The sequence below is a fragment of the Rousettus aegyptiacus genome, unplaced genomic scaffold, assembly GCF_014176215.1.
Source record: "Rousettus aegyptiacus isolate mRouAeg1 unplaced genomic scaffold, mRouAeg1.p scaffold_m13_p_1, whole genome shotgun sequence".
NCBI classification, from domain to species: domain Eukaryota; kingdom Metazoa; phylum Chordata; class Mammalia; order Chiroptera; family Pteropodidae; genus Rousettus; species Rousettus aegyptiacus.
In genome coordinates this window covers 53,217,859-53,244,144 of record NW_023416284.1, presented here as the reverse complement: position 1 = coordinate 53,244,144, position 26,286 = coordinate 53,217,859, and the positions used below count along the sequence as shown (strand labels likewise).

Here is a 26,286-nt window from a genome sequence, read left to right as displayed (position 1 = left end):
TTAGAATGGTGTTATAGGTTTTGGGAGGAAGACCACAGAGGTAAAGTGACATATTTATGACCCGCTAAGGTAATGTTTGTCATGTTTCTCCACTGTAAAGTTATTCTTTTTTCCTCCCCCTTTCTATACTGTATTCTTTCGAAAGAAGTCACTGCACACAGTCAACACTTTGGAATGGAGAGTTACGTTCCCCCTCCTTGAAAGCAGAATGTCTACATAAATTATTTGGAGTTCTACATGGGAGCCTTTTTCTTTTTTCATTTCGTTCTTTATTCATTCAATCATATCAGTATAGACTCAAAATATTTTTATACTTTGGGTTATAATTTAGTACTACTTTATTTTGTTGCTCAAATTGTTCTCACTTTGGCCATTGAGAACCTTTTTCTTGGCTCCTGTGTCCCATCAAGGTGTTGTATTTTTTGTTTGTGTGTTTTTTGGAGATTTCTTACTTTCTGGCACTTCAAGATACTCCTGCCCCTTTTCTAGAATCAGCTGTCTCTCCAAGGAGTCCTTATTACCTTTATTCAAGAACAGTGTTAGAAACCAGTATTTGGATACTTTATATGCTCATTGTTCCTGGGGGGTGTTGTTGCTTTTATTTAGCTGTCTCAGCTTACGGAGCAAGAAAATGTGTGTATGCTAATCTGTGTATGTACATGTCTCTATAAATATTTCTATAAAATCTCTATAGCACACTTAACCTGCCTCTCTGCTTTTTTTTTTTTTTTTTTGTACTCTTTATTCTACCTGGTATATCTTAACTTCTTTACACCTTTCCTATTAAAGTACCACTTATTTTTCAGAATTTAACCTGCTTTTTACTTATATGAAATATTGTTTGGGTCTCCTAGGAATGATCACTTTGTATATAATACGCTTATTACTCATCATCATGGTTTACCACATTTAACATGTGTTTTTCTTTTTAAGTACTTCAATCATCATAATTCTTGTAAATTTAAGGAATTGACTAGAAATTTTATAAGCTTTCTTGTTAATATTTAAATAAACAACTGAAAATATGCACATGCACACCCTCTTACCTAAATTGTAATGATCTTGAGGGTTAGGCTGCATGTGGTTTATACTTGTATCCTTCAGTGGCTGATGTAGTGCTATGTTTAATGAGTGTGCTTGGTTAGTATTTGAATAGGTTCATACAAGTTCAAGTTAATATTGTGTATTTTAGAGCAGTCACTTCACACTTTAATCTCATGATTGAACGTGGGATCAGCTGGGAACTCAGTTTTTTTGTACTTGTTAAGGCAAGTTCATGCCATCCTGTACTTGTCTCGTTGTTTTGTAGTTAAATCTCGTTAAATTTCATCTTGTCTAGTATTCTACTTTGCTTGTTATTTTTGGGGGGTGGTGGTGGGATGAGGTGGGGGGATAGAGAATCAAACCATTTTATTGAGGGCCTTCAGAGGATGGTTGAAAGACTAGGAAGACAGTGAGGTCTGTCTTCAGTCCGGCCTGGCCAGGATCTCCATAGCTTTACAGCTGCCAAAAGCTTGCTTGTTAGTTTTTAATCCTGATTTTTTTCACCTACAGTATTTGCTATTCTTCTCGGTTTCATGTCATTCATGAATTTGGTAAGTGTGTCTTTGCCTGTTATATATCCATCTAAGTCTTAAGTGTTAAAAAGGATTGAGACTATATGTACCTTTAGCATACCTAAAGAACATCACAAGAACAGACATACCATTAAAATAGTGCTCTATATAGTTATTTTACTGAAAATTTCATCTATCTAAGTAACTTTTCAGTTCATATTTTCTTTTGCGGTTTTTGTTTGTTTTCATCTAGATGTCTCTTGAACCTTAAATGTTGTGGGACAGTATTAAAGATGTAGAACAGTGGCTTTCCTCTCAAGGGTCGCATGATAGAGTAAACGAGACAAGACATACATTTTAAAAACTATAGGAATAGGTATACCTAAAAGTTCCTGCCTTCAGGAAGTATATTATTCAGTGACCTAGGGAATAGCCAGTCAAACCTCCGCCATTGTATTCCAGGTAATTTCTTTTTGGAAATAACTTCTGTAAGAGAAAAGCCATTAATGTATCATGGGTAGAGATTGTGAAGTTGGGCAAACTTAATCCCTTAGATCTTTTTAAATACCTTCCTTTCTGAGAACAGTTGCTTGGCATACTTCTCACTGTTGGCAGAGTTGATAAACTCAGGTCTTTCTGGTTTCCATCTTATAGATTTGACCTGGTAATACCTCGTAATTCTATTATCTATAAGAGATTGTAAATATTTGTCAGCTAGTCTTCAATGCAGGGTTTGTTTTGAATTTGCCTAGTCTACATTTTCAGGAAGTAGATTTGTTCCCATTGAACTTTTAGTTTTATTATATTTTTAAAATTTGAATTTGCTTCCTTTTCAAAACTACATACTCAGTTATTATGGTTTCCTATTCCCCATAGCTATTTTTAAGCTTGTCTTTATTGTTATTCTTTTGTGTTTAGCTTTCTTGTGTGCTTAGTAATTTTTAAATGTGAGATGTTCACTTTCTTTGGAAAATTATTTATTGGTTATCTTCGAGGCCTATAATGAAGATATATTCCTCCAGAGAAATACTGCATTTACTTCTGTGGATATCTTGACAGGGGGTGGGAGTGTTTATATTAGTCTAGAAACACTGCTTTAAACTGTAGACATGGCTTCAGTTCTTTTAGGCCACACAGGTATAAGATTTGGGGCAGCATATATGTACAAGGACTGACTGTCTTGTGGTATCAGATTTTTGTAGTTGAAATTTTTATCTTCTTTTTTCCCTCAGTGCCAAACAACTCTCCTATGGGATAGAAGTGAGGGGTAGGGTTGCAGCTTGATGGAAGAGGGTCTCCTATTGGACTAACAACCTTGGTGGCTTTGTCTTCTACTCCCTGGCCAAGTGAAATACAGACAATTGAGCTCAAGCTTGCATGGTTCAGTACCTGCCCTCAAGGCCAAAACAGTTTTGTGTTCCATTTGACTCCCCCATTTTATGCCTTCATTTAGCTTTTGGCAGGTTAACAAAAAATCTCAGTATCTTACTCGTTCTACCTTTTAAAATAAACAAGTGCATGGTTTTTCTTGTTTTCAATTCAGTGTTTTTAGTTATTTTCCATACATAGTTGAGCTTTATACCTGGAAAGACATTTTATCAGAAGTTGAGTTATTAGTTTTTCTCTTAACACGAAATATCATAAAAGGCTTTTTAATCACTCTCTATTGACTTCAGCATTTTCATTGAGTGAGAGATCATTTGTGAATTACTGAATTTATAGATCTTAGAATTTCAGTGTTTGAAACCCTTCGTGAAGGAAGAGAAGTATCAATTATACAGTTCTTTCACCAAATAGATAATATTTTTAAATGTATGCTATTCACATAAAAATAATTACTGTTCAATCATGTATATAGCTAATGAACTCAGTATTTTATAGAAAGGAGAAATGTCACACTTGATTAAATTGGTGGCGTAGAGTAGATTGAGGCATTTCCCCCAAATTGTTTTACACTAGTAAATTGGTAGGATAGAATTTGTTATTTAAAGTGGCCTGATTGTTATTCTTGAGAACCAGTTCACTTTACATAGCTTTGTTCTGTTGAAAATGAAATCTAATACATACCTTGCTCTTATTTTCTTCGGCTCACCAATGCATACATATGTGTAGTTGTGCACATATGCACACATATGAAAACATATTGTTTAACTCATTCAATTGTAAGTTTTTCTGTGCCCACTCCCTTGTTCTTCTTACAGTGGAGTAAACTAATACATTTATTCTTATGTCCTTTAGTTTTTTTCAGTGTGTTTAATCAAGGTCAGTATTCATAGGATCATCAGGGTGCCCATTTCTAGATCAAAGCATAATGAGTAGCTTCTTCATTATTCAGTCTTAGTGTGTATGTGTAGGGGGGGGAAGGGATTATAAAACTTAGAAAATTAAAAGAATAGTATAATAAACATCTGTATGCCCTTCAACTATATTCATTAGTTGTCAACAACTTAACATTTTATAACATTTGTTTTCTCCCTATCTTCCTTTCCCCTCATCCTCCTTCCTACCCCATATACTATAAAACTTTTCTTTTTGTTGAGCCATTTAAAAGTATGTTGTATGTAGACTCATCACCTTTATACTTAAGTATATATCTCCTAAAAACAAGGACATTCTGCATAACCTTAAATACCTTATTATGGTCCAGCAGTTTGTCATTGATACAATATGATATAATTCACAATCTGAATTTTTCCATCTATCCTCCAAAATGTTTGCCTCCCCATGGGATCTAATCCAGGGTTATAGGTTACATTTGGTTGTCTTGTCTATGAATCCTTTAAAGTAGGGCGTAGCAGATTTTTTTTAAACAGCCAAATAGTAAATATTTTAGGCTTTGTGGATCAACTTCACTTTGCAGCTATTCCACTCTGTCATTGTAGCTAGAAAGCAGCCATAGACACTTTGTAAACAAACAAGTGTGGCTATATTCCAACAAAACTTTATTTATAAAAATAGGCAAACTATAGATCGTAGGCCCCTGATATAGACTAGCTTTCTATTTTTTTTTTTTTTTCGTCTTTAACAACTCTATTTAATGATCAGTTGAAAGGATTAGGCCAATTTTTTGGGAGACTGTTCTTTGGCCTGAGTTTTTAAAAAAATGTTTCCTCGTTTTTAAGATTACAAATGTTGTATAACTTTAAGATTTGTTTTCACAATAGAAATAGAAAATTGATTCCTTAAAAAAGATTCTGGTTTGGTTGAAAATAAAATTTTTCCCTTCCTTTCTCCCTCCCTCTCCCCTTCACAGCGTATGTAATAAAATGGACAATAAAATTAAACTTCTAGATTGCTAATTCCTTGGTATTCTCTTTTAGACATCAGGATTTTTATCTATATACTCTTTCATGTAAATATTTTTATATTCACAGAAGTGAATAAAGAATTCAAGAGGACTTGGATAATGAAAGGTAGTAAAAATAACTTAGATATAAACTTGAAGAGTATTTATATTTTAGCCAAATACAATTTCATAATATAAAAGCTAAAGTTGTCTAATTTTATGTTGAAGACTTGAAATAAACAACTCTTTGCCACAGGTAAGCTTACTATTTATTCTTAGCATAAGCTTGGATTCAACTTTACAAATAGATAAATCATTTTGATAAATTTAATACAGAGTTGTCCTTGTGGGAAAGCTATAACCAAACTTGCATCCATGTAAAAGGATATACAGCAAAAATTATTTTATTCTCTTGTTTCTATGAGTAGCAAAAGTGAAAGTAAGTAGCATGTTATACTGGAATTAAGAGTTTGGGGATTTTTAGTAGTGAATTTCCTTTAAATATCTGTATCACATCTATGGTAATTGGGTGCTGTCCTACCATCTATTATTGGTCGTGACTGAGACAAGCTTTTTCTTCATATTGTACCTATATCACAATTCGATTCTGGTTTGACACTTTTTGCCTTATAAAACAAGTCTATTTCCTTTTCCACATAGCTCCATGTTAAATATAGTAATAATTTTCTGAGGTTTACATTTCTTGGCTAAATATTCTGAGTCTAACCATTCCTCACATCATATCTGCACAATAAATGGCTGGTATGATTTTGGCAAGTTACTTAATTTGTGCTTTGGGTGCCTTATCTGTAAAGTATAATGATACTTTATAAATTTGTGAGAATTGCGTTATTATACTTAAAATGCAGTGATGTCTGGAATATAGTACACTCAGTAAATTTAGATAACTTATTTCTTATTACACAGTTTTTCCTTTATCTTATCCGATCATGAATCTACCTGTCTTTAGAGAGCTGAATACAGTAGCAGGGATGATCTGATCAGCCCAGGAAGAGTGCATTGGTTTGTCTCCCATTAGTTTGGACTAAAGTTGGTGTTTTCTTTTTAATTCATTGTGCAGAATTTCAAATATACGAAAAGTAGGCAAACTAGTACGATGGGCCCTCCCATACCAACCCTCCAACCCCAACAATATAGCCAATCCTGTCCCATTTTCCCATCCAACTCCTTTTCTCCCTCTCTGGTGTAATCGTAACTCCCTATTACACCTAAGTTCTGTGTCTTCTTTTTACCTTGGTAAATGTGAAAGCTTTTAGGATGGTGCCTTGTTATGATAGTAAATAATTATTGAATTAATTAATGAATCTTGCCTTAATTAACGCCTGGATCAGACTCCAGTTGTTTGCTTTGGAGGTAAAGTGGGTGAGTGGGTAGGTGGGATTGAAAATAGATCTGTGTGTATCTTTTTAAAAGATCATTACCCCATATTTTATGATTCCTCCATTTCTGTATAAGGATGTGTATGGTAATCTTACTAGTAAAATCTGTGTACTCTAGGATATAATTCAAATTATCTGAACCAGAAGACTTGAATTCACTATTTCATTATAGTCTTCGCACTTATTCTGGACTTTAAGTCCTTACTGATATTTATCTTAGGTCTTTCCATCTGATAATCAATTTGTATTGATCAAAGAGAAGCAAAATAGGAGTTAAAGAGTTACACTTTCTTTGTCATCTCTCTTGGAATTTCTTTAAAGTCAGAATTATTGTGGAATAACTTACATACAGTAAAAATTGTTCAGATTTATCAGCTTCAGATAGAGGCCTTTCCTTCCAGTGTCAGTACCTGACCGTAGCACTTTAAGCCTCTGCTTGTTTTTTCCATAATTCTATTCTTATTCCTTATTAGTCATTACTGTGCCTTCAGCAGCTGTTGAAAATTTAATATACTCACAATAATTTTTCAATTGATGGTAACAGAAGTATGCAATCCCTATTTAAAATGTGTCAGTCATCGAAATGCTATGACAGGTCTTGGTTATTCAGCTAGTACGGTAGGAGTTCTGGAGGTAAAATATGGCAATTAAGAGTATTATAAAGAGGATATAGGTTCTGGTACTCAGCTTGCTATTATCACTCTAAGTAAGATTGAGCCTGAGTGGGCCTACTTGGTAGAAACAGCCAGCACAGGCAGGGTTTGTAACTCCATACACTTCAAAGCAAGCAGACTCAGTGAAAGTGAGTTTAGACTTGACCTTTGTAACATGTCCAGGAGTGACTTTGTACAGCCCTTGCTTTTCAACTTGGTTCTAACTTTTAAATGAATTCTCTCTAGCTTGAGAGGAGTCTTAACCTTATTAAACATTTCATTACAGATTAGTTAACAACGGATTTGAGAACAAGAATAAGGTATGTTTTAGGCAAGGACCTGAGAAAAAGCATTCCAGTGATGTCATGTTGTAATTATACTATATCTGTGAACCTCAAAATTGTTGTTTTACTTTGCTGACTTCTGACCTTAAAAGATTGAGTATACTTTTTGATTGCACAGAACATCTGTCCATTCATTTGTTCATTCAAAATATTTTTTTGTGCATTTAGATTCTTGGAAGTGTGCTACACACACTGAATAAGCAAAACAGTGAACTTTTCAGATGTGTTTACTATTGTGGAATTAACAATCTAATGGGAAGCAGTGAAATTTATTTGAAGTCATAAAGAAAAATTGTGCTTCAACTCTAAGGACTTAACCACTAATATTGAATTTAACTTTGAGTGACTTGTTCTTAATTCTTTTTGTGAAATGTGTTGAGCATTTAGAGTTTTTGGGTCAACATATTTACGTGTGTGTAGTGACATGTGAGATTAGATATTAGTCAGCGAGGTAGAACAATTTGAACCAGAGTGAGTGAGTGAGTGTTAGGGGGGAAGAAGAAAGGGAAGGAGAAAGAGAATTGAAAGAATAGGAATTAGTGTACATGTGCCATAATGAGATTTCAGGATAATGACAAGTTTTAGATTTGTGTGGCTAAAATAGTATATTAGCTGTGCTAAATGGACTTTTGTAGGCAGGGAGGTAAAAAATATCTTTAAGGCCTATCTTTAAAAATGTTCAGTTCCTAAGAATTGACAGGGAAGTAAACTTACTCCAAAGTGGAGGTATAATAGAGTAAATGAGAATCATGACACCTACGGTCATGTCGAATTATGTGACAGTTTTTGTAATTCTGGGCAAGAAAATGTACCTGACATTCCTTATTTCAATTAAGTACAATAGAGGGGCTGAATTTGGTGGTTCCTCCTAGTGCTAAAATCTTATGGTTTTAATTTTTATTTATTTAGCAGTTTCTCAATGACTTTGTTGGAAAGTCAATATGCTTTCTTATTTTCTGCACGTGTTCAGCTTCAGGAATTTAAAAAATGGAGGATAAAGGCTTTGCTTTCTCTAACTGATATTTTCTGACTAGGTACTTCGTAACTAAGGAAGACCTCATTTATTCCCAGTAATATGTTTTACTAAACTCTTTCAGGTAACTTTAAAAAGACTGTGACTTAATAGTAGAACATGGCTTGAACTCAGTTTTTGTTTATTGTTGTTACTAGAAAATTTTAGTGAGGTATTTTTCTTTGTCTCTGTAGTTATCAGAGACTGTTACAGACGATTGCTGTACTCGAGGCTCAACGTTCTCAAGCAGTCCAGGACCTTGAAAGTTTAGGCAGACACCAGAGAGAAGCACTGAAAAATCCCATTGGATTTGTGGAGAAACTCCAGAAGAAGGTATATATTGAGCACTTTTTAAGATTTATTGAGATATATTTAGTAATAACTTTTTTTTAATATGGGGATATACTTTTAAAAATGTTTATTTTTTCCCCCTTCTGTAATTAATCATACTTTTCTGAAGGCAGGATGCTGCCTTCCTTTGCTCCCACAAAATATGTCCCAGTGAAAATAGCTAAGAGCTTTATTTCGATGTTCGTGTAGGAAGTTGATGTCCTATTTTCTAGGCAGATTTATGATCTTTTCCTGTTGCCTCCCCATCTTATAGTGTTTTTCTTCTGCTTTTCTGACTTCAGCATTAGTGAAGCTAAAAGAAAAAATACTTTAGGATTTATTAACCGCTTTAATTTTAATTTTGAGTTATTTTTGTAACTCAGCATAGTAAGATAGAAAACAATGGTGATAAAAAACAAAAACTTGATTTTAAATTCTTTAAGGTCTCTAAGATTATGATTGCCAAGTCCAAGAGGAAGAGTTATAAATTTTACTTAATTTTGATATGTCCTTTATTTTAGTGTAAAAATTCCATTTAATATTCTGTTTTCCTTAAAATAAAACTTTTGTATTTAACAGTTAACCAATTGAAAATGATTCAAATTTTTATAAAAACTTTTTTGGTGCGTAAATATGGAGGTAATCTAAATGCACTTTTACGTTCAGTAAATTTGAGAGGCATAATATTAATGAGCATTGTGTGAAAAGAATAAAACTGAAAAACTATGAAAAAGAATCCACTTCACCTTAAAAAAGAAGAACTTAGCCTGTATAGCATGATAACTTTAGTTATTATTTATCAATTTTTAATGGATCACAAAAGTGGTCTAACCGGTGTTGGGGGAACAACCCTGGGAACTTTGTTTCATTTAGGTGTATTAATTTATATTTTGGATTTTTCTAGCTATAACATTTTTGCAAATATTCCTTTCTCTCCATGCTATAAGAATATTGAATATCATGATGGATATAGAATCTATATGTTGATTTGTTAAAACTTGTTTAAGTTTCTATAACCACATTGTATCATTCTTGTTATAAACACTTAGCTGTTTATTGATTCTGCATTGTTCTTATTAAACTCTTTGCTGGTGCAAGAAGATATAGTACTTATAATGATTACTTACAGTGGATCCAACTAAAACAGATGGTATTAGAAAAGTAAATATTAATAAAAAATAAATTAACCTTAGTTTTATTTTCTTCATGTTCCCGGGTGGGCAAAAAGATATAGTTAGGCACATTTACTCAATTTGTGTGCAGTTGGTTATTTGCAGCTTTGGTTTAGAACTGAATTTCTTTCACTTTATCTTAGAAACAGACGTGATATTGACCGTCTTAGAATTTTTTAGAAAAATAGACAGATATATATATATTAAATATGTCATGAAAGATACTTTAGTAATCATGAAAAACTTATGTTCCCTGGAAAGAAATTTTTCTACTGGATTTACTTTAGAAATTTGATTCTTTTGTTTTCATAGTTACTCATGATACTTATTTGCCTGTTTTCCTTAGGTTTACTGTATTAGTTAAGTTGTTGACATGTGATCTGTTTGTTTTAGTGGACATGTAGAAACTCCTCATTAAAATTGAGGAAAACTTGTGGTATGTATTAGTATGTAGAACACAGGGAACATTTATAGCTTACTAGCTTTTTTTGGTGTTACCATCATTACTTTCTTTGTTATTACCATCATTACTAATTTTGTAAAAGTTGAGCTTTAGATTTATATGAACTATTATGAAAATAATGGTAATAATATGTCATATGCAAAATAAAAATTAAGAATTGTGTTGCAAAGTGGATTTTGCTTGTCAGTTTCATAATTTATGACCTGATTTCTTTTCTCGTTTTATTGTGAGAAATACTAAGTACACCAAAAAGTTGAAAGTATTGTAGTTAACACATATCTACTCCCTAGATTCTACAATTATTATTTTACTATATTTATTTTATCATATATCAGTCCTACTATCCATCCATCATTCCATCTTCAAGGTGGAATGCATTTGATGCATTTCAAAGTTGCAGACATATATTAACTTCACGCCAAAACACTTCAGAATGCATATTGTTAACTAAAATTCCTTTTTAAAACGTTTTTTAGGTGAAATTTACATACAATGAAATTCTTAAATCCTAATTGTAATGTTCTGTGAATACTGAAAAATGCATCCACCTACGTAACCCAATTTTTTATCAAAATATATTGATCATAATGACCTGGTACTAGTAATTATGACAACTAATGATTTCCCTACAGGTGGTTGGTAAAGTAACTGATTTCCAAGTAAATTAAAGGTATAGTTTTGATTCTTAAGATGTCATAATTTTTTTGCATGTGGTAAAAGTTATATACTGTGAAAATAATTCATTGTTTGATGGATAGGTCATGAATATTGGGGTACATTTAAAATGAATTCTGTGTATCAAGTCTCCTCTGTTGCAGTCAAACACATTTTCTTTTCTTAGACATAAAACCTTTCTTTGCTTTGCTATTTATGTTTAAAGTTTGTTAATGACAAAGTGCAACGTATTTATGTAGTTCAGCTTTAGAGATCTAAAAATAGTGCTTCTGTTTTGTTAAATTGATTCATCCTTTACTTGTTTTTATCTTTACTATTTAATATTTAGACTATTATTAACTTTATGAGCTATTAGATTTAAACAGTGATTAGAAATGCCCAGTTAATGATTATTTGGATTTGGAGTCATCTGAAAATTTGGCTATAGTTGCTAATTTCTTGAATTAAATTTAGACTGTCACTTTATTTTTTCTCCCCAGGCTGATATAGGGCTTCCATATCCACAGAGAGTTGTTCAGTTGCCTGAGATTGTATGGGACCAGTATACCAATAGCCTTGGGAACTTTGAAAGAGAATTTAAAAATCGTAAAAGACATACTAGGAGAGTTAAGCTAGTTTTTGATAAAGGTAAGAAATTATATAAGAATTTAAGTAGAGAATTATCTGGCAAAGTCTTGCTTTAATAATCCTATACATGGTCTTCTTTTTAGTAGGTTTACCTGCTAGACCAAAAAGTCCTTCAGATCCTAAGAAGGATGGAGAGTCTCTTTCATACTCTATGTTGCCTTTGAGTGATGGTCCAGAAGGCTCAAATAGTCGTCCTCAAGTAAGCAGTATAAAATGTTGAAAAGGAAAATTTGAATTATAGACAAAATATTTTAACATTTTGCTGATTTGTATTCTTAAAATTCAAGCAGTCTTTCCGTGAGGATAGCAGGGACATGAACTTTGAAGTTAAGAGAAACCTGGATTGGAATCCCAACTCTTAACACTTACTGGCTGTGGAACTCCAAATGTCATTTATATTAATCTATCCAACCTGCAGTTTCTTTTTGTACCAAACATGACTAATATTACATATATTGTAGAGTTGTGAGGATTAAATGAGTAATACGTGTAACATGCCTAATACAGGGCCTGACACATAATATTTATTCTAAAAACAAGACCTTTTTTATTAAAATATTTTTGAATTAATAAATTCCACCATTTGTGTGTTATTTGGCTATATCAAAGGGTAGTCTTTGTTATTTTGACAAAAGCCTTGTTTTATATGCAGATGATAAGAGGACGTCTGTGTGATGATACCAAACCTGAAACATTTAACCAATTGTGGACTGTTGAAGAACAGGTAATAGATATTTCTAAACTGTATAGGTTAAAAAAAAAAAAAAGTTAAAATTAGAGTATTATGAGTAAAGTGTATGTTGTGTATAATCCCTCTTAACTATTAATTAAAAATATTTAAACTTATTTCTGTATACTTTTTTGCACACTTCAAGAATTTGGGATTTTAAGCAGATATGAAATCCTGTTTGGGGATGATTTTTAAAGAAGGAATCTGTGTTTTGGGAGAGGGGTTGAAAAAGGTAGTGAAATGGATGGAATTAAGTTTTTATATGCAGTTTGGGGAAAGAGAAAACTTGGAGCCAAGTATAGCTGCGCCTCAGCAAATTAATATTCTCTTGTGGAGGGGAGCTGACAAAGCCAAGTCAGAGTGTTCTGTTACATTTTGGCATACAGCTTGGGTTGTTTGTGGGTAAGATTTGAGGCACATCTCTGTCTCACATGAGGATTAACCCCACAGCTGTGATAAGTTTATCAAAAGTTTAAGAATCTTTATTTCAAGCATCCAGTTTATTCTGTATCTTTAGGACTGTAGGAGAATTTAGGAAGTAGGTCAGAATGTTAAATATTTGAATGGAGTACCACACAAAGGAGGGAGAAGTCTCTTACAGTATTCTGTCTAAATCCAAATGACTTTATGTTTTTGTTAAATCTATGGGGGCGAGTCTAAACATAGTCTAGCAAGAAAAGATGGTCAGTGGAAATCACCAAGATATATAAAATATTAATATAATTTTTTGTGCTGTTTTTTTTTACTGAAGTGAATAGCAAATCTTTATAAGGTCATTTATAGGTTTATTCTCTAATTTCATTTTTCCTGTGATGCCTATAAGTTGCTTACTAGAAATTTTCCCTACCGCGAGGATTTCCAGTACCAAACCCTCAAAGATGGGGAGAGAGTTTGTTAGTTTAAAATGAAATGTGAATATATTTAGAAACTTAGTATTAAACTTTCTTAAATTTGGTTTGGATTTGGCTTAGAAAAAGCTCGAACAGCTACTCCTGAAATATCCTCCTGAAGAAGTAGAATCTCGACGCTGGCAGAAGATAGCAGATGAACTGGGTAATAGGACAGCAAAACAGGTAATTGAGGAGATGGCTCCACATTGCTGATATATTTCTGGTAGTTTTTTTTTTTTAATAAGGGTAATGCATCTGACATCAGATCTGCAGCATCATTTTTAGCTACAGAGTGTACTGTAATATGTATGGTTTTTCACATTAGCATTGTATACTTCTGTGTTGATAGTAGAAACAACTTGAGATAATTCTGTGTTGGATTATGACTAAATACTAAAAAAAAAATTAAAATGAAATGAGCTTACCATCTCTTGAATGATTGAGTGTACCACTTACATGCTTTTTGGTTAGACTATGCTAATAGCTTTGTGGCATTGCCTCACTCAGTGTTCCATGGTTGTAGCTCAAAAAAAAACCTACCTAACAGTTTCACCTTCACACTCCCATTGATACTAATAGTTGTGTTTTTATTTTACAAGCGTGAGTATTCACAAGTTGAAAATATGTATTTACCTTTGGAATCAATTTAGTGATTTTTTTTTTTTTTGGAGGTGGGGTTCTGAATTTTAAAATGTCTTTGGCAGTTTAAAATTATTTCTACATTTATGATAAATTTTTAATTGTTCTCATTCATTTAGATACTCATACATTTTAATTTTTAAAAACTATTTTGATATTACAGACTTATATGCGGAGGAGAATGATTTAGTAGAAAAAGAATAAGTGATGATATAAGATTGAATGAATAATTGTAGAGCATTTAGCAGTAAATCCTGACTCGACAGTCCTTTAGGACCTCTCATACATTCTAATAGAAAACATAGACACTTAGATTGATAAATTTCAGAATAGTGCAAAAAAAAAAAACCATTCAGGTATTGCATGTTTTGTCATTATGTTAAAAGGTTTGTCATGTTTCCATAGGTTGCCAGCCGAGTGCAGAAGTATTTCATAAAACTAACGAAAGCCGGTATTCCTGTCCCAGGCAGAACACCAAACTTATATATATATTCCAAAAAGGTAAAAATAAAATAGAAGAAAATAGATCTTAGATTAAACTCATCAGAGTCAGAATTGCTGTGTGCAAATGTATACGTTTATCAGAACAGTTGTTTTATTTTTAAAATTTGACTCACTCTAAGCATTTTGTTGTATTGGGCATAAACAGAAGGTGGGATTCCACTATTGCTACTCAGTAAAATTGAGCTAGCTTTAATGATGTTCATTATTTTCTTAGAAGTAGATTAGTTTGTGCAATTGAGTGCTACTCAAAAGATTTTAGAGTAAATGTATATCAGAAAGGCCTTTGTAATGTTGAAGTCATTAGGATGTTCGACTGTTCAATAAACACAACCAGTTTCTGTTTTTTTTTTAGCTGTCCTACATAAATCCAAGAATAGAAATATTTAAGATATTTTATTTAATCCTCATTACAATTCTAGACGTGTAAGGAACATTATCATTTTCACTTTACTGATAATAATGTTAATAGCTAACTGTTATTCTTACTGTTGAATGCTCTAGAACAAGTGCTATTTTACAACTTTTTTAGGGATGAGAATACTAGGCTTTAAGATATGTTGAATAAATTGTCTTATTATATCACTAATAAGTCTGGAAACTATTGATCCTCTGATTCTAATCCCAAATCACTTCCATTATTCTCTGCTTGTCTTTACAATGAAAAAGCTACCATCCCCTTCCCATAGAGAACACTACATTAGATTGTAGCTAGTTTTTTGCTTTAATTCAAAAAAATAAGGTACATAATTGGCCTTCTTTCATTTCCTTAGTAAATCATCCTGCTATTTTTCCACCACTGACATTCTTCACGTGAGAAGCTGAGAGTATATCTAATGCTGTTACACTTCTTTATTGAAGCTATTTTATGTAATTTTATATTTAAGGATATTGTCTATACAGTATACAATTCTTTGTTTTACAGGTTTTGTTTTTATTCTTTTACCAAGCTTTGGAAGCTTGTTTTAATTTGTCAATTGTTTTAAATATTTTGGACTTTATTTTTCCCCAAATATAGCAATACCTGTGTTAGATATGTAGAATTCATTCTATAACTTCAGAATATTGGAACTTTGATAAACTAGCATTCAACTTAACAGCTTAACAATTTAACTCTAATATTTACGGTTAGTTTCTAAGTTAACTTTAGAAGTCTTATGCACCTTTATATTTTCACATCTAAAACTCGGCGATGATGACAAAAGAAAATACGAAAGAAACCTAAACGTGTTCCTTCCTTTGGGTGCATGAATTTTTAAGTTAACAGACATTTTGACTATAGATATGTAGATGAGCCATAGATGGAGTGATTCTTCTTTGGAATTATAGTTTGAATTTTAAAACAGATGAAATGATGATTCTCCATATAACTAAGGTTATTCTTTGTGGCTGTGCTGTCGGTGAAGAGAGACAGTCAGCATATTGGTTGAGAGTGAGGGCTTTGGCACTGCCCGGGCCTAGTTTGTAATATTGGTCCTACCATTCTCTAGCTGCAATGCCTGGAACAAGAAACAACCTCTTCATGTCTCCATTTCTTCATATTTAAATTAAAGATGATAATAACTACTTTATAGGAATGTCGTGAGGATTAAATGACATTGCCATAGAGTAAGCAATCAGTCAGTGTTAGGTACTATTTTCAGACATTGATCATGTGGAAATTTTCCTTGATAGTTTTATAGAAACTTAGGCTTCTTCATCTTTCCTGATCTTCTATAAGACTGTATAACAGGAGTTCATTAAATACCAAGAGTGTGATAAGTGCTGTTAATACAAATATAAACTAGATAACGAGTGTGTGGTTCATTGTACCGTTTGTCGGAGTATTCCCCATATGTGTGTGTGTGTGTGTGTGTGTGTGTATACACACACATGTATGTATATACACACATATGTATTTTAAAGGGTATTTGTACTTTAAAAATCCAGATAACAGAAAAAGCAGCCACATAAAAGTATACTAACAAAGGTGCTAATAGACTTACAGGAAGTGACATTTATATTTTTATATTATTGATCCATTTAATGACTTTCCACTGTTCCAATTAAAAATTTGTTTCCTCACTTAGTCTTCAACAAGCAGACGACAGCACCCCCTTAATAAGCATCTCTTTAAACCTTCCACTTTCATGACTTCCCACGAACCGCCAGTGTATATGGATGAAGATGATGACCGATCTTGTTTTCATAGCCACATGAATACTGCTATCGAGGAGGCATCAGTAAGTTATTTATGTCATATATTTATAATTATCTATGAATTATACAGATTAAGGTACAGAATGAGAGCACCCAGATTTTCTAATGATTCCTACTCTTCAGAGAATTTTGATTTTTTTTTAATTAATGTCAAATTTATGGGATTTTTAAAATAATGTCTGTAAAATATTTTTTATAAAGAAATTTTCCAGCATATACAAAAATAGAATAGTATAATAAACCCATATGTACCCATCACCCTACTTCAACAGTTATCAGTTTGTGGTAATCTTGTTTTCAGCTATGTCTCCTACCCGCCCCAGCTTTGTCAGAGATTATTTTGGAGCAAGTCCTAGAAATTACACAATATCATTTTGTTTGTAAAAGGTAATTCTTTATGTAATCAAATATACAGTCAGTTCACATTTCCCCAATTATAAATTGCAGTAGATTTCCTCCTTCCTTCTTATCTCTCTCCTTCCTTCTCTCTCTCTCTCCTTTTACCCCTCTCACAATTTTTTTTTGTTGTTATGAAAAACTGGGTCATTTGTTTTATAGAATTTACCACTATGTGGATTTTATTGTTGATATCTCCTTGGTGTCATTTAACTTGTTTCTCCAGTCCCTGAATTTCCTATAAATAGGTAATAGGTCTAGATAATTGTTTAGTTTCAGATTAGTTCGTTTCTTAGGGTGGGCAGGACTACTTCATGTCTTTTTTTATCAGTCTGGTCATCTCTCCTTTTTTGACATAGCGGCCATTCATCTGGCCTAGGTTCATTAATTTATTACATGTTATAAAATACTGCTGTTCTTTCCTTTGTTTTTCATTTGTTTGATAGACTATTCTATAAAATAAACTCTCCTCATCAACTATTTGATTATCTTAAGGTACTTATTAAAAAGGGAAGCATAACTGCTCAATTCTTCCTTTGATTTTCTTGTTTTTATTTTTATTGTTTTATTATTTTATTTTCTTGTTTTAAAATAATTTGTCCTCTAATATTCTCCAAAAAATGACAAATGAGGTTTTTAAAATTTGTATTCTCATGAACTGTTAGACTTCAGTATATTTCACGTGTTCAAATTGACCCATCGGTCAGTTGTAACATATTTAGGTTGGATTTTGAATCTTTTTGACAAGACTCTAGTAGCCTTTGATAGTTTTCTTACTGTCTGGTGTGACAAGGAAATTCCAGGCTTGTCTTATACATTTCCTGCCTCAGACCTTGAGTCAGTCCTGTCTTTGCTCTGGGAATGTTATTTGAATATCAACATAATACTCCTTTTTTTTTGTCTCACATTGATCATAAGTCTCAGAATATAATACACTATCATCAACAAATCGTTTACTGAAAACAATTTTTTTAACAGTTCTTTTTTGCATAGGATATGTCCCACTACAGAAGTAAATCAAATTATACTTTTTAAATCTATTTAGATGAATTCCTCTATTTCATTGACTGGATGCTAATTTAGTTAATTCATTTCATTTCACTTTCCACTCAGCAATTCTTTTTTATTGGTGTTAATATTTTTTATTATCTTGAAATCCATTTCTTCAATAATTAATCATGATTCTGATTCCTTGTTTAAGCTACAAGATTACCTTATATCTTTCGTAATATTCTGATTATATATAATAATTGGAAAAAGATTTTATTGAAAAGTTATCAAATAAAAAAGTAAGTCTCCTTTGTTCTGTTTCTAGATTAATCAAATATTGATTTTATACTTTGGTATCAGACTATGATAAAATTACTACATTCTTTAAAAAGATTCTTTAAATTTGTCTTTTATAAAACAGCTAATATCTGCTGTGTTTTGTGTGTAATTTTGTATTTTGTAAATATTAGAACTGTTCATTTAAGAAATATTTATGTATATTTAATATAAGGTTCTGCCAGAGGTCAGCTAAATAGTTGTAAACCAAATATTTATGGTCTTTGCTTGTATAAATTTTAATCTCATGGGAGTAGATAAATGTGTAATCATGTCAGTAAGTTACAGATTTTTAAAAGTCCTTAAAAAATAGGTGTATTATAATTATTCAAGAGGTACTTAATTTCGATTGGGAGCGTAAGTGGGAGACCTGAGTAAGTGATAGTCAAGAAGGCAATTGAAGGATGAATAAACTCTAGCCAGATGAGGAGAGGTAGGTGGATATTTAAAAGAAGTACATTTTGAGAAAATTGGCAAAATATAATATAGATTTAACTTAACTTTTGCTTGGTTGGTTTTAAATGAGCACCAGTTCAATTCATCCTGATTACTTTAAAATAGCTATTCAAGTATATAGTCCTGTCTTATACATAGGAGATACATTCCAAGACAGCCAGTAGATTTCTGAAAGCTCAGTACCAAACGCTGTATATACTGTGTTTTTTTCCCATACATGTGTACCTGCGATAAAATTTAATTTATAAATTAGGCAATTTCACAGATAATATTTATTATTACTGTAGATCTTAGCAACCTTAGCATATAATTTCTTTTCTTTCCTATAATTTAGTTGAGAGTTTTTACCTTTCATTTCAAGGAAGCACTTGACAGCTTCTCTTTGACATCTCCGAATTACCAACATCGCTACTCTTGCATTTGGTGGCCATTATTAACTAAAATAAGGGTTACTTGAACACAAGCACTGAGATATTACAAGAGTCTGATACCCAACATAGTTACTAGGTGACATACAATTTGGATATGCTGGACAAAGGAATAATTTATGTCCCAGGCAGGACAGAGTGGAATGATACAAGATTTCATTATGCTACTCAGAACTTAAAGCTTACGAATTGTTTATTTCTGGAATTTTTCATTTAATATTTTAGACTGCAGCTGACCATAGTTAATGGAAACTGTGGAAAGCAAAACTGTGGGTATGGGGAGACTACTGTTTTTAATCAAGCCTCTGGTGGTAAAATTTATAGATTTTAATTTTTCAGAAAAGCAATAACTAGAGAGACAATATGATTACATGTCTGTACTTCTTTAGTTTTGAAACCCATACACCATTTTCGTTCCATTGGAAATTAGTCGTAGTATTTCCCCTTTATATAAATTTAAAGTAATTATAACTAGGAAATCTGTTCATGGATACTTTTTTTTGGAATTTCTTTTTTTTCCTCTTCTTTAATTCCCTCCTCCCCCACTTCCACCCCTGACCTATGGATGTTGCCGTTTCCCCTTAAGAACTGGATCTCTGAAGGCGGGTTGTCTCCTCCCATGCGCTCATGACATGCACCCAGGGCCTGGCACACCTGGGGCCTGGCGCACCCGGGGCATGGTCCATGGCTCCACCTGGGGCATGAACCCAGGACCTTCTGCGTGTAAAGCAGACGTGCTAACCACTACACCATGGAGCCACCCCTGGAATTTTTAACTATGGTAAATACATAACAAAATTAACTATTTTTAACCAATTTTAAGTGTATAGCTCAGTAACGTGAGGCACATTCATAGTATGCAGTCTTCAGAACTCTTCATAGCTTGCAAAACTGAAACTCTAAATCCATTAAACTATATCTCCCCATTCCCTCCTTTAGCCCTTAGAAATTCCAATTCTACTTTATGTCTTTATGAATTTGACTATTCTAGGTATCTCATTTAAGTGGAATCATACTGTTTTTGTCCTTCTGTGACTGGTTTATATCACTTAGCATAATGTCTCCAAAGTTCATCCTCTTATAAATACATCATCCTATCCTTTCTTTTTAAGGCTGAATAATATTCCATTGTGCATATACACCACATTTTGTTAATCCATTTATTTGTTATGGACATGAATTACTTTCACCTTTGTACTGTTAGGAATACTCCTGTGAACATGGGTGCATGAATATATATTTGAGTTCTTGCTTTTAATTCCTTTGGATATATACCCAGAAGTGGAATTACTGGATCACATGATAATTCTCTGTTTAATTTTTGAGGAACCACCATACTGTTTTCCATAGTGGCTAGAATATTTTACATTCTCACTAACAGTGCACAGGTGTTTCATTTCTCTAAATCCCTTCCAGTAAGGGGTGTGTGTGTGTGTGTGTGTGTGTGTGTGTGTGTGTGTGTGTGTGTTTAAATTTTGATAGTCACTCTAACGGGTGTGAAGTAATTAACTTTTCTTAATCTCAGTCTTATTGACCAAATTTTACGCTATCCTTAGACTTAAAATGCAAATTTAAAAATTTATCAAAGTACTCTGTATTTGCTTAAAATATCTGAATTTAGTAAATTTCATTATAAAATTTCTTACTATATTATTTAGTTATATAGCTCACATCATATTTATGTATTTATTAAATTACGTTGTCTTTCCCAGTGGTGACATAGGAAAGCAGTACCTTTAGTTGACAAGAATTTGAAATAGATGAAAGATAGTGGGAGACAGGTGAAATGTGAGATCGTAAAAAATCTTTTATCCAACTAAGGACTTTGGACCAGATCCTGAAGACTTTGGGAGATTTTAAGTAATGGTGGGGGTAGAGGAGGGAGTGGGCACTATAGAAGACCGATTTGAGAGAAATTAGAAAATATTTAATAGTGACAGAAGTTGTTGGATAACTGATTTAGGCTTCAGACTGCTGAGTGTGTAAGGAATTAGTTAAAGAGTCAGATGAATCTGGTTCAAATCATTAGACTTCACAACTAATTAACTATGTGCCTTAAGCAAATGTTATAATTTCTATATATGTCAGTTTCGTTGATGTAAAATAAACATACTAGTTATTAATACCTAACATGGAGAGCAGAAAGGGTGGGAAGTGCCTAAGGGTTCTCTGATCCAGGATTGGGAATTGATAGACCCTAGGGGTCAGTGAATTGGGGATGCTTTTAGGAGTGTTATGGAAATTAGTGACCGTGGGGTCAGTCATGAGGTACCAAAGGAAAGTAATGGATTCTGGGTGACAGTACAAATAAATTGGGGGAATAGGAAGCAGTTAATGATTCATCTATCAGCTTCAGCTTCATATATTTATGTAGTTTTTATTATTCATTTCTTTTATACTCTTCTAAATAATCTTTGTAACTTATTTCATTCTTTTCATCATTGGGCATACAGAGCAAAAAGCAAAGGAGAGATTGGCTTGTTTGTTGTCAAGAAGAAGATACTATAGGATTTACTTGAGGAAGCATAAAAATCTATTAGATTGCAGAAGGGGCGCTTCCTGCAGATCAGGGAGAAGTAGATTATAAGGATGCTCTGAAATAGCCTTGAGTCTGGACAGAGTACATCTGCATTTAGTGTATGACAGGTGGGAGTCATGCCTTGTTTCTCTGGTACTTGGATTATGCAGTAGCTACTACAATTGAGTATTACTGTTACATTAAGAAATCCTCCAAAAGTATTAGTCCGAAATATTGCTAAAAATAGCATTAGTATTCTGTGAGCACTGAAAGGTGAGTTACCGTAAAAGTGAAAAATATCTTGTCAATAGAAAAATATTCTATATTACTATTTCTTACACTTAATTCATTTTAATTATCAAACTAAAATTTTTGTTTTATGTTTTGTTCTTTTCAATAGGATGAAGAAAGTGTCCCTATCATGTATAGGAATTTACCTGAATATAAGGAACTATTACAGCTTAAAAAGTTAAAGAAGCAGAAACTTCAGCAAATGCAAGCAGAAAGTGGATTTGTACAACATGTGGGCTTCAAGGTAAAAAATTTTACTTAATCTTACTATTTATTTAATTACTTAAAGGGCAGTAAAATAATATCTAAGGTGATTTTGAAGCTTGAAACTCCAATTTCCAAGCATATAGGTAAAAGTAAGTTAAGCTCTTGTCCTGTTCATTTGTTCAAAGTAGTGTGCCACAATTATTGATGTCAAGAGGTTTATAGTTCAGTAGAGAGAAGACACAGATAAGGTATCTATACTTTGAGGTAAAATATAAGATGAGAGATTGTTGTCTAGCTGTTCCTCTTTATATCCCAGCTTTATTGAGATATAATTGACAAATAAAAATTGTATATATTTAAAGTGTACTATTTAAGGTTAAAAAAATCGCCTCACATAGTTACCATTTTGTGCGTGGGGGGGGGCGGGGGCGGGGGGAGTGAGAACACTAAAGGCATACTCTCTCAGCAAATCTCAAGGATTGCATATTTGAAAATTATTATTAAATAATCACCATACTGTACATTAGATCTTCATAACTTACTTATAATTGAAAAATTTGTACCCATTGACAGACATTTTCCCATTTCTCCTATTCTCCAGCCCTTGGCAATCATGATTCCACTCTCTCCTCTGAGTTTGACTTTTTTAGATTCCACCTATCAGTGAGATCATACAGCATTTGTCTTTCTGCGTCTGGCTTATTATGCTGTGTCCTCTAGGTTCATCCATGTTTTCTCAAATGGCAGATTTCCTTCTGTTTTAAGGGTGAAAAATGCTCTGTGTGCACGCGCGCGCGTGTGTGTGTGATTTTTTTCTTATCCATTTATCCGTGAAATTATTTTTCTTTTTATTGATGCTGTTCATAGGTCAGAAATTTCTTTTCATCTTTCAGATTCAATTATATCTACTATTCTTTGAGAGGCTAGTAGAAATACATGTATTTATTCCACAAAATTTTAAAATACTCATTATGTTTCTGGTACTTTGCTAGATTTCAGCAGTAAACAAGACAGAGTTGGTTCCTGCCCTTATTCTGTTTTCATCTCATGAGGAATTTAGAGAAGTTAAATAAGTCAAATAGTTGAGTATAACTAGAGTGCCAACTGGAGAGTAGGGAGAGGCTTTGAAGTGCCTTGGAAATTTTGCTAAGGAGTTTAAACTGTCCTAAAAGATTGGAGAATCGTTGAATGATTTTAAGCAGAGACTAACATGAAATTGTATTTCAGAAAGATCATTCTTAAACTGTTAATATTGATAACCTTTAGTAAGGCAGTGGATTTAGAGTGGATAACTCAATTTCTGACTGCTGTGTTGCTGCTAATTTTTTTTAACAATGATGTATTTGTGTATGTTATTTATGTGGCTGAAAAAAAATAAGGAATAAAAGATCATTCTTACCTTAATATGGAGAATGGATAGGAAGAAAGCAAGGCTTGAGGCAGAGAGACTACATTAGAGATTCTTTTGATCATTTAGACAAAAGATGAGCATGTCCTGAATTTGACTGTAGAAGTAGAGATTAAGAACCCTTGAGGCATTAGAATTGACTGTACTTGATGAAATTGAAGAAAATAATAATGAAACCACAAACTTAAATAGATTTACTGATAGCAGTATACATAAAAATTCTGATGTGTGCTGTGACTGATAAATTGAAATTTAAAACAAAATTTTATACCTCTGGTCCTCTGGTGTGGCCATTAACCAGACTATATAAAATGATTTTTCCTCTTGATCTTTCAGTGACCTTACTTTTCTTTAGAGATTTTCGCAATTGATAGCTCTGGCCTTTAAAGAGGAAACTCATAATTTTGCTGCAAGATCCAGCTGTAGCTTGTTGGCCAGTCAGTCAGCTAGCTAGCTACTCTAGTTAGCCTGATGATCAAAGAAACTAGAAATGAGATTTACTTTGATTTCTAAAATAGCACAAGAACACACTGAGGGCTACCGCAATGCCACCACAGTGAGAAAGAGCTAGATCTACGTTTTCTTCATGGTGGGCATTGGTTATTAAGGCTTTGAAAGTAGTTCAGTAAGATAGAAGTTTCAGAGAAGATATTGTGTTCGCCAGGGTTTATGTTACGTACAATAGCCTGTTAAATTGTTCTGTGACATATTTGGATAGCTTTAACTATGGTATTAAGTCCGGAGTTCTCAATCACCGTCATTGTACACTGGTAGGAGCTACTTTTCAAATAATTAGTTGCTAATAATTAGATGCCCAAGTTTGTTGATGATTTTCTTAAAATTAAAAAAAATAAAACATATTAAGATTATTTCTTATAATGTCCCCTGTCACCCACCAGTAGCTTGATCTTGAATAGATGGAATTTCAGCTAGTTTGCTAGAAATTTTATCTAACTTTAAAACATTTTTGTGTTAGACCACTGTGTAGTGCTTCTGGAGAGTGGAATATCTGTGTGCAGGATAAAAAAAAAAAAAGATTTTGGAACAATGTAGCTTAACACTTTTTTTTGCTTTCTGAATCTTTTATAGTGTGATAACTGTGGCATTGAACCTATCCAGGGGGTTCGGTGGCATTGTCAGGATTGTCCTCCGGAAATGTCTTTGGATTTCTGTGATTCTTGTTCAGACTGGTAAGTGTTTTTTCTTCATTGTAGATCTTAAATTTTGACAAGTAAAGAGTTTTTCAGCTACTAGTGAATTTAATTTCCAAACTACTTAGAAAATAATATTAAATATGGTGGATTAAATTTTGTGGTTTTAGGCAATTAAGACATTTTCCTTAACCACTGTCTGTCTCAAGTAACTTTCCATTAGCGATTTTTCATGATAGATCAATGGATTTAAACAGGTCGAGCTGTGAGGGAGTTTTATAATATGGAGGCCAAAATGCATCCAGTGCCATGTAATAATGTGTTTGTGTGTGTTTTTTATTTGCAGCCTACATGAAACAGATATTCACAAGGAAGATCACCAATTAGAACCAGTTTATAGGTCAGAGACATTTTTAGACAGAGACTACTGTGTGTCCCAGGGCACCAGTTATAATTACCTTGACCCAAACTACTTTCCAGCAAACAGATGACATGGAAGAGAACATCATATACTAGTCCTCTTCAACACATAGCAATGGTATCATTGTGAGTTATGTGCACAGTTTGGAAAGATTCTTTCCCTGAAATGACACTCACAGCATGACAGCTTCCTGAGTGTTCTCGTCAAGTCCAGCTCTGCACTGTTGTGGCTCTAGATCAGCAGCTGAACATTCCTGGTGAGCAAAGGGTTTCCTGGGTGAATTTCTCAGCACCACCTTAAAGTCTTCTCGGTGGTGATCTAAAATGGGTGAGATGAAAACGAGAGCACACATTAAAGAGAGAGTAAATTCCAAAGGTTTCAAAGAACTTGGTCATAACTATGATAATGAGAAGACAAAGTATTTATATTACAACAGTTTAGTAGCTTTCAGTTTTGTGAAAATAGTTTTCAGCACAGAAACTGACTTCTTTAGACAAAGTTTTAACCAATGATGGTGTTTGCTTCTAGAATATACACTTTAAAAGAACTCACTGTCCCAGTGGTGGCCATTGTTGGCCTTTAGTAAATTGGAGCTGCTTAACCATATTGATGTCTAATTAATTTCTTTTAACCACAATGAACTGTCCTTATTACCAACAGCGAAAGCACTACAGGAGGCATCAGTGGCATTGCTTCCTTAACCAGCTCATGGTGTGTGAATGTTATAAAATTGTCACTCAGATATATTTTTTAAATGTAATGTTATATAAGATGATCATGTGATGTGTACAAACTATGGTGAAAAGTGCCAGTGGTAGTAACTGTGTAAAGTCTCTAATTCACAACATTAATTCCTTTAAAATACACAGCCTTCTGCCTCTGTATTTGGAGTTGTCAGGGCAACTCATCAAAGAAAACTGCCTAATATAAAAATCATATATATGGTAATAATTTCCCTCTTTTGTAGTCTGCACAAAATCCATAAAAGATTGTATTTTTATTACTATTTAAACAAGTGATTAAATTTAGTCTGCGCAGTGAGCAAAAGTTCACATGCATTCTTTTATACTGCTGGATTTTGTTGTGCATCATTTAAAACATTTTGTATGTTTCTTCTTATCTGTGTATACAGTATGTTCTTGAATAATGTTCATTTGTCAGGAGAACTGTGAGAAATAAACTACATGGATACTGTCTGTTTATATTA

General features: G+C 33.0%; 1 protein-coding gene and 1 non-coding gene across 10 annotated transcripts in view; one reads left to right on the top strand and one right to left on the bottom strand.

The window, feature by feature from the left end:
* Nucleotides 1–26,286, top strand: part of ZZZ3 (zinc finger ZZ-type containing 3) — an 84,506-nt gene extending 58,220 nt beyond the window's left edge. For 6 of the 9 annotated variants that reach the window (XM_036235359.1, XM_016151040.2, XM_016151043.2 and 3 more), the window contains 10 exons: nt 8,446–8,584; nt 11,371–11,518; nt 11,602–11,717; nt 12,171–12,242; nt 13,220–13,321; nt 14,183–14,278; nt 16,348–16,500; nt 22,002–22,136; nt 24,597–24,697; nt 25,005–26,286. In XM_036235359.1, the coding sequence (XP_036091252.1) occupies nt 8,446–8,584; nt 11,371–11,518; nt 11,602–11,717; nt 12,171–12,242; nt 13,220–13,321; nt 14,183–14,278; nt 16,348–16,500; nt 22,002–22,136; nt 24,597–24,697; nt 25,005–25,149 (1,207 nt within the window). In that variant the 3' untranslated portion in view covers nt 25,150–26,286. The remainder of the gene's footprint in view (nt 1–8,445; nt 8,585–11,370; nt 11,519–11,601; nt 11,718–12,170; nt 12,243–13,219; nt 13,322–14,182; nt 14,279–16,347; nt 16,501–22,001; nt 22,137–24,596; nt 24,698–25,004) is intronic. The other 3 variants (XM_036235354.1, XM_036235349.1, XM_036235352.1) reach the window with 1 other exon arrangement.
* On the bottom strand, nt 19,769–19,842 carry TRNAV-UAC. The gene has a single exon. It is a non-coding gene; the product is annotated as a tRNA-Val (tRNA).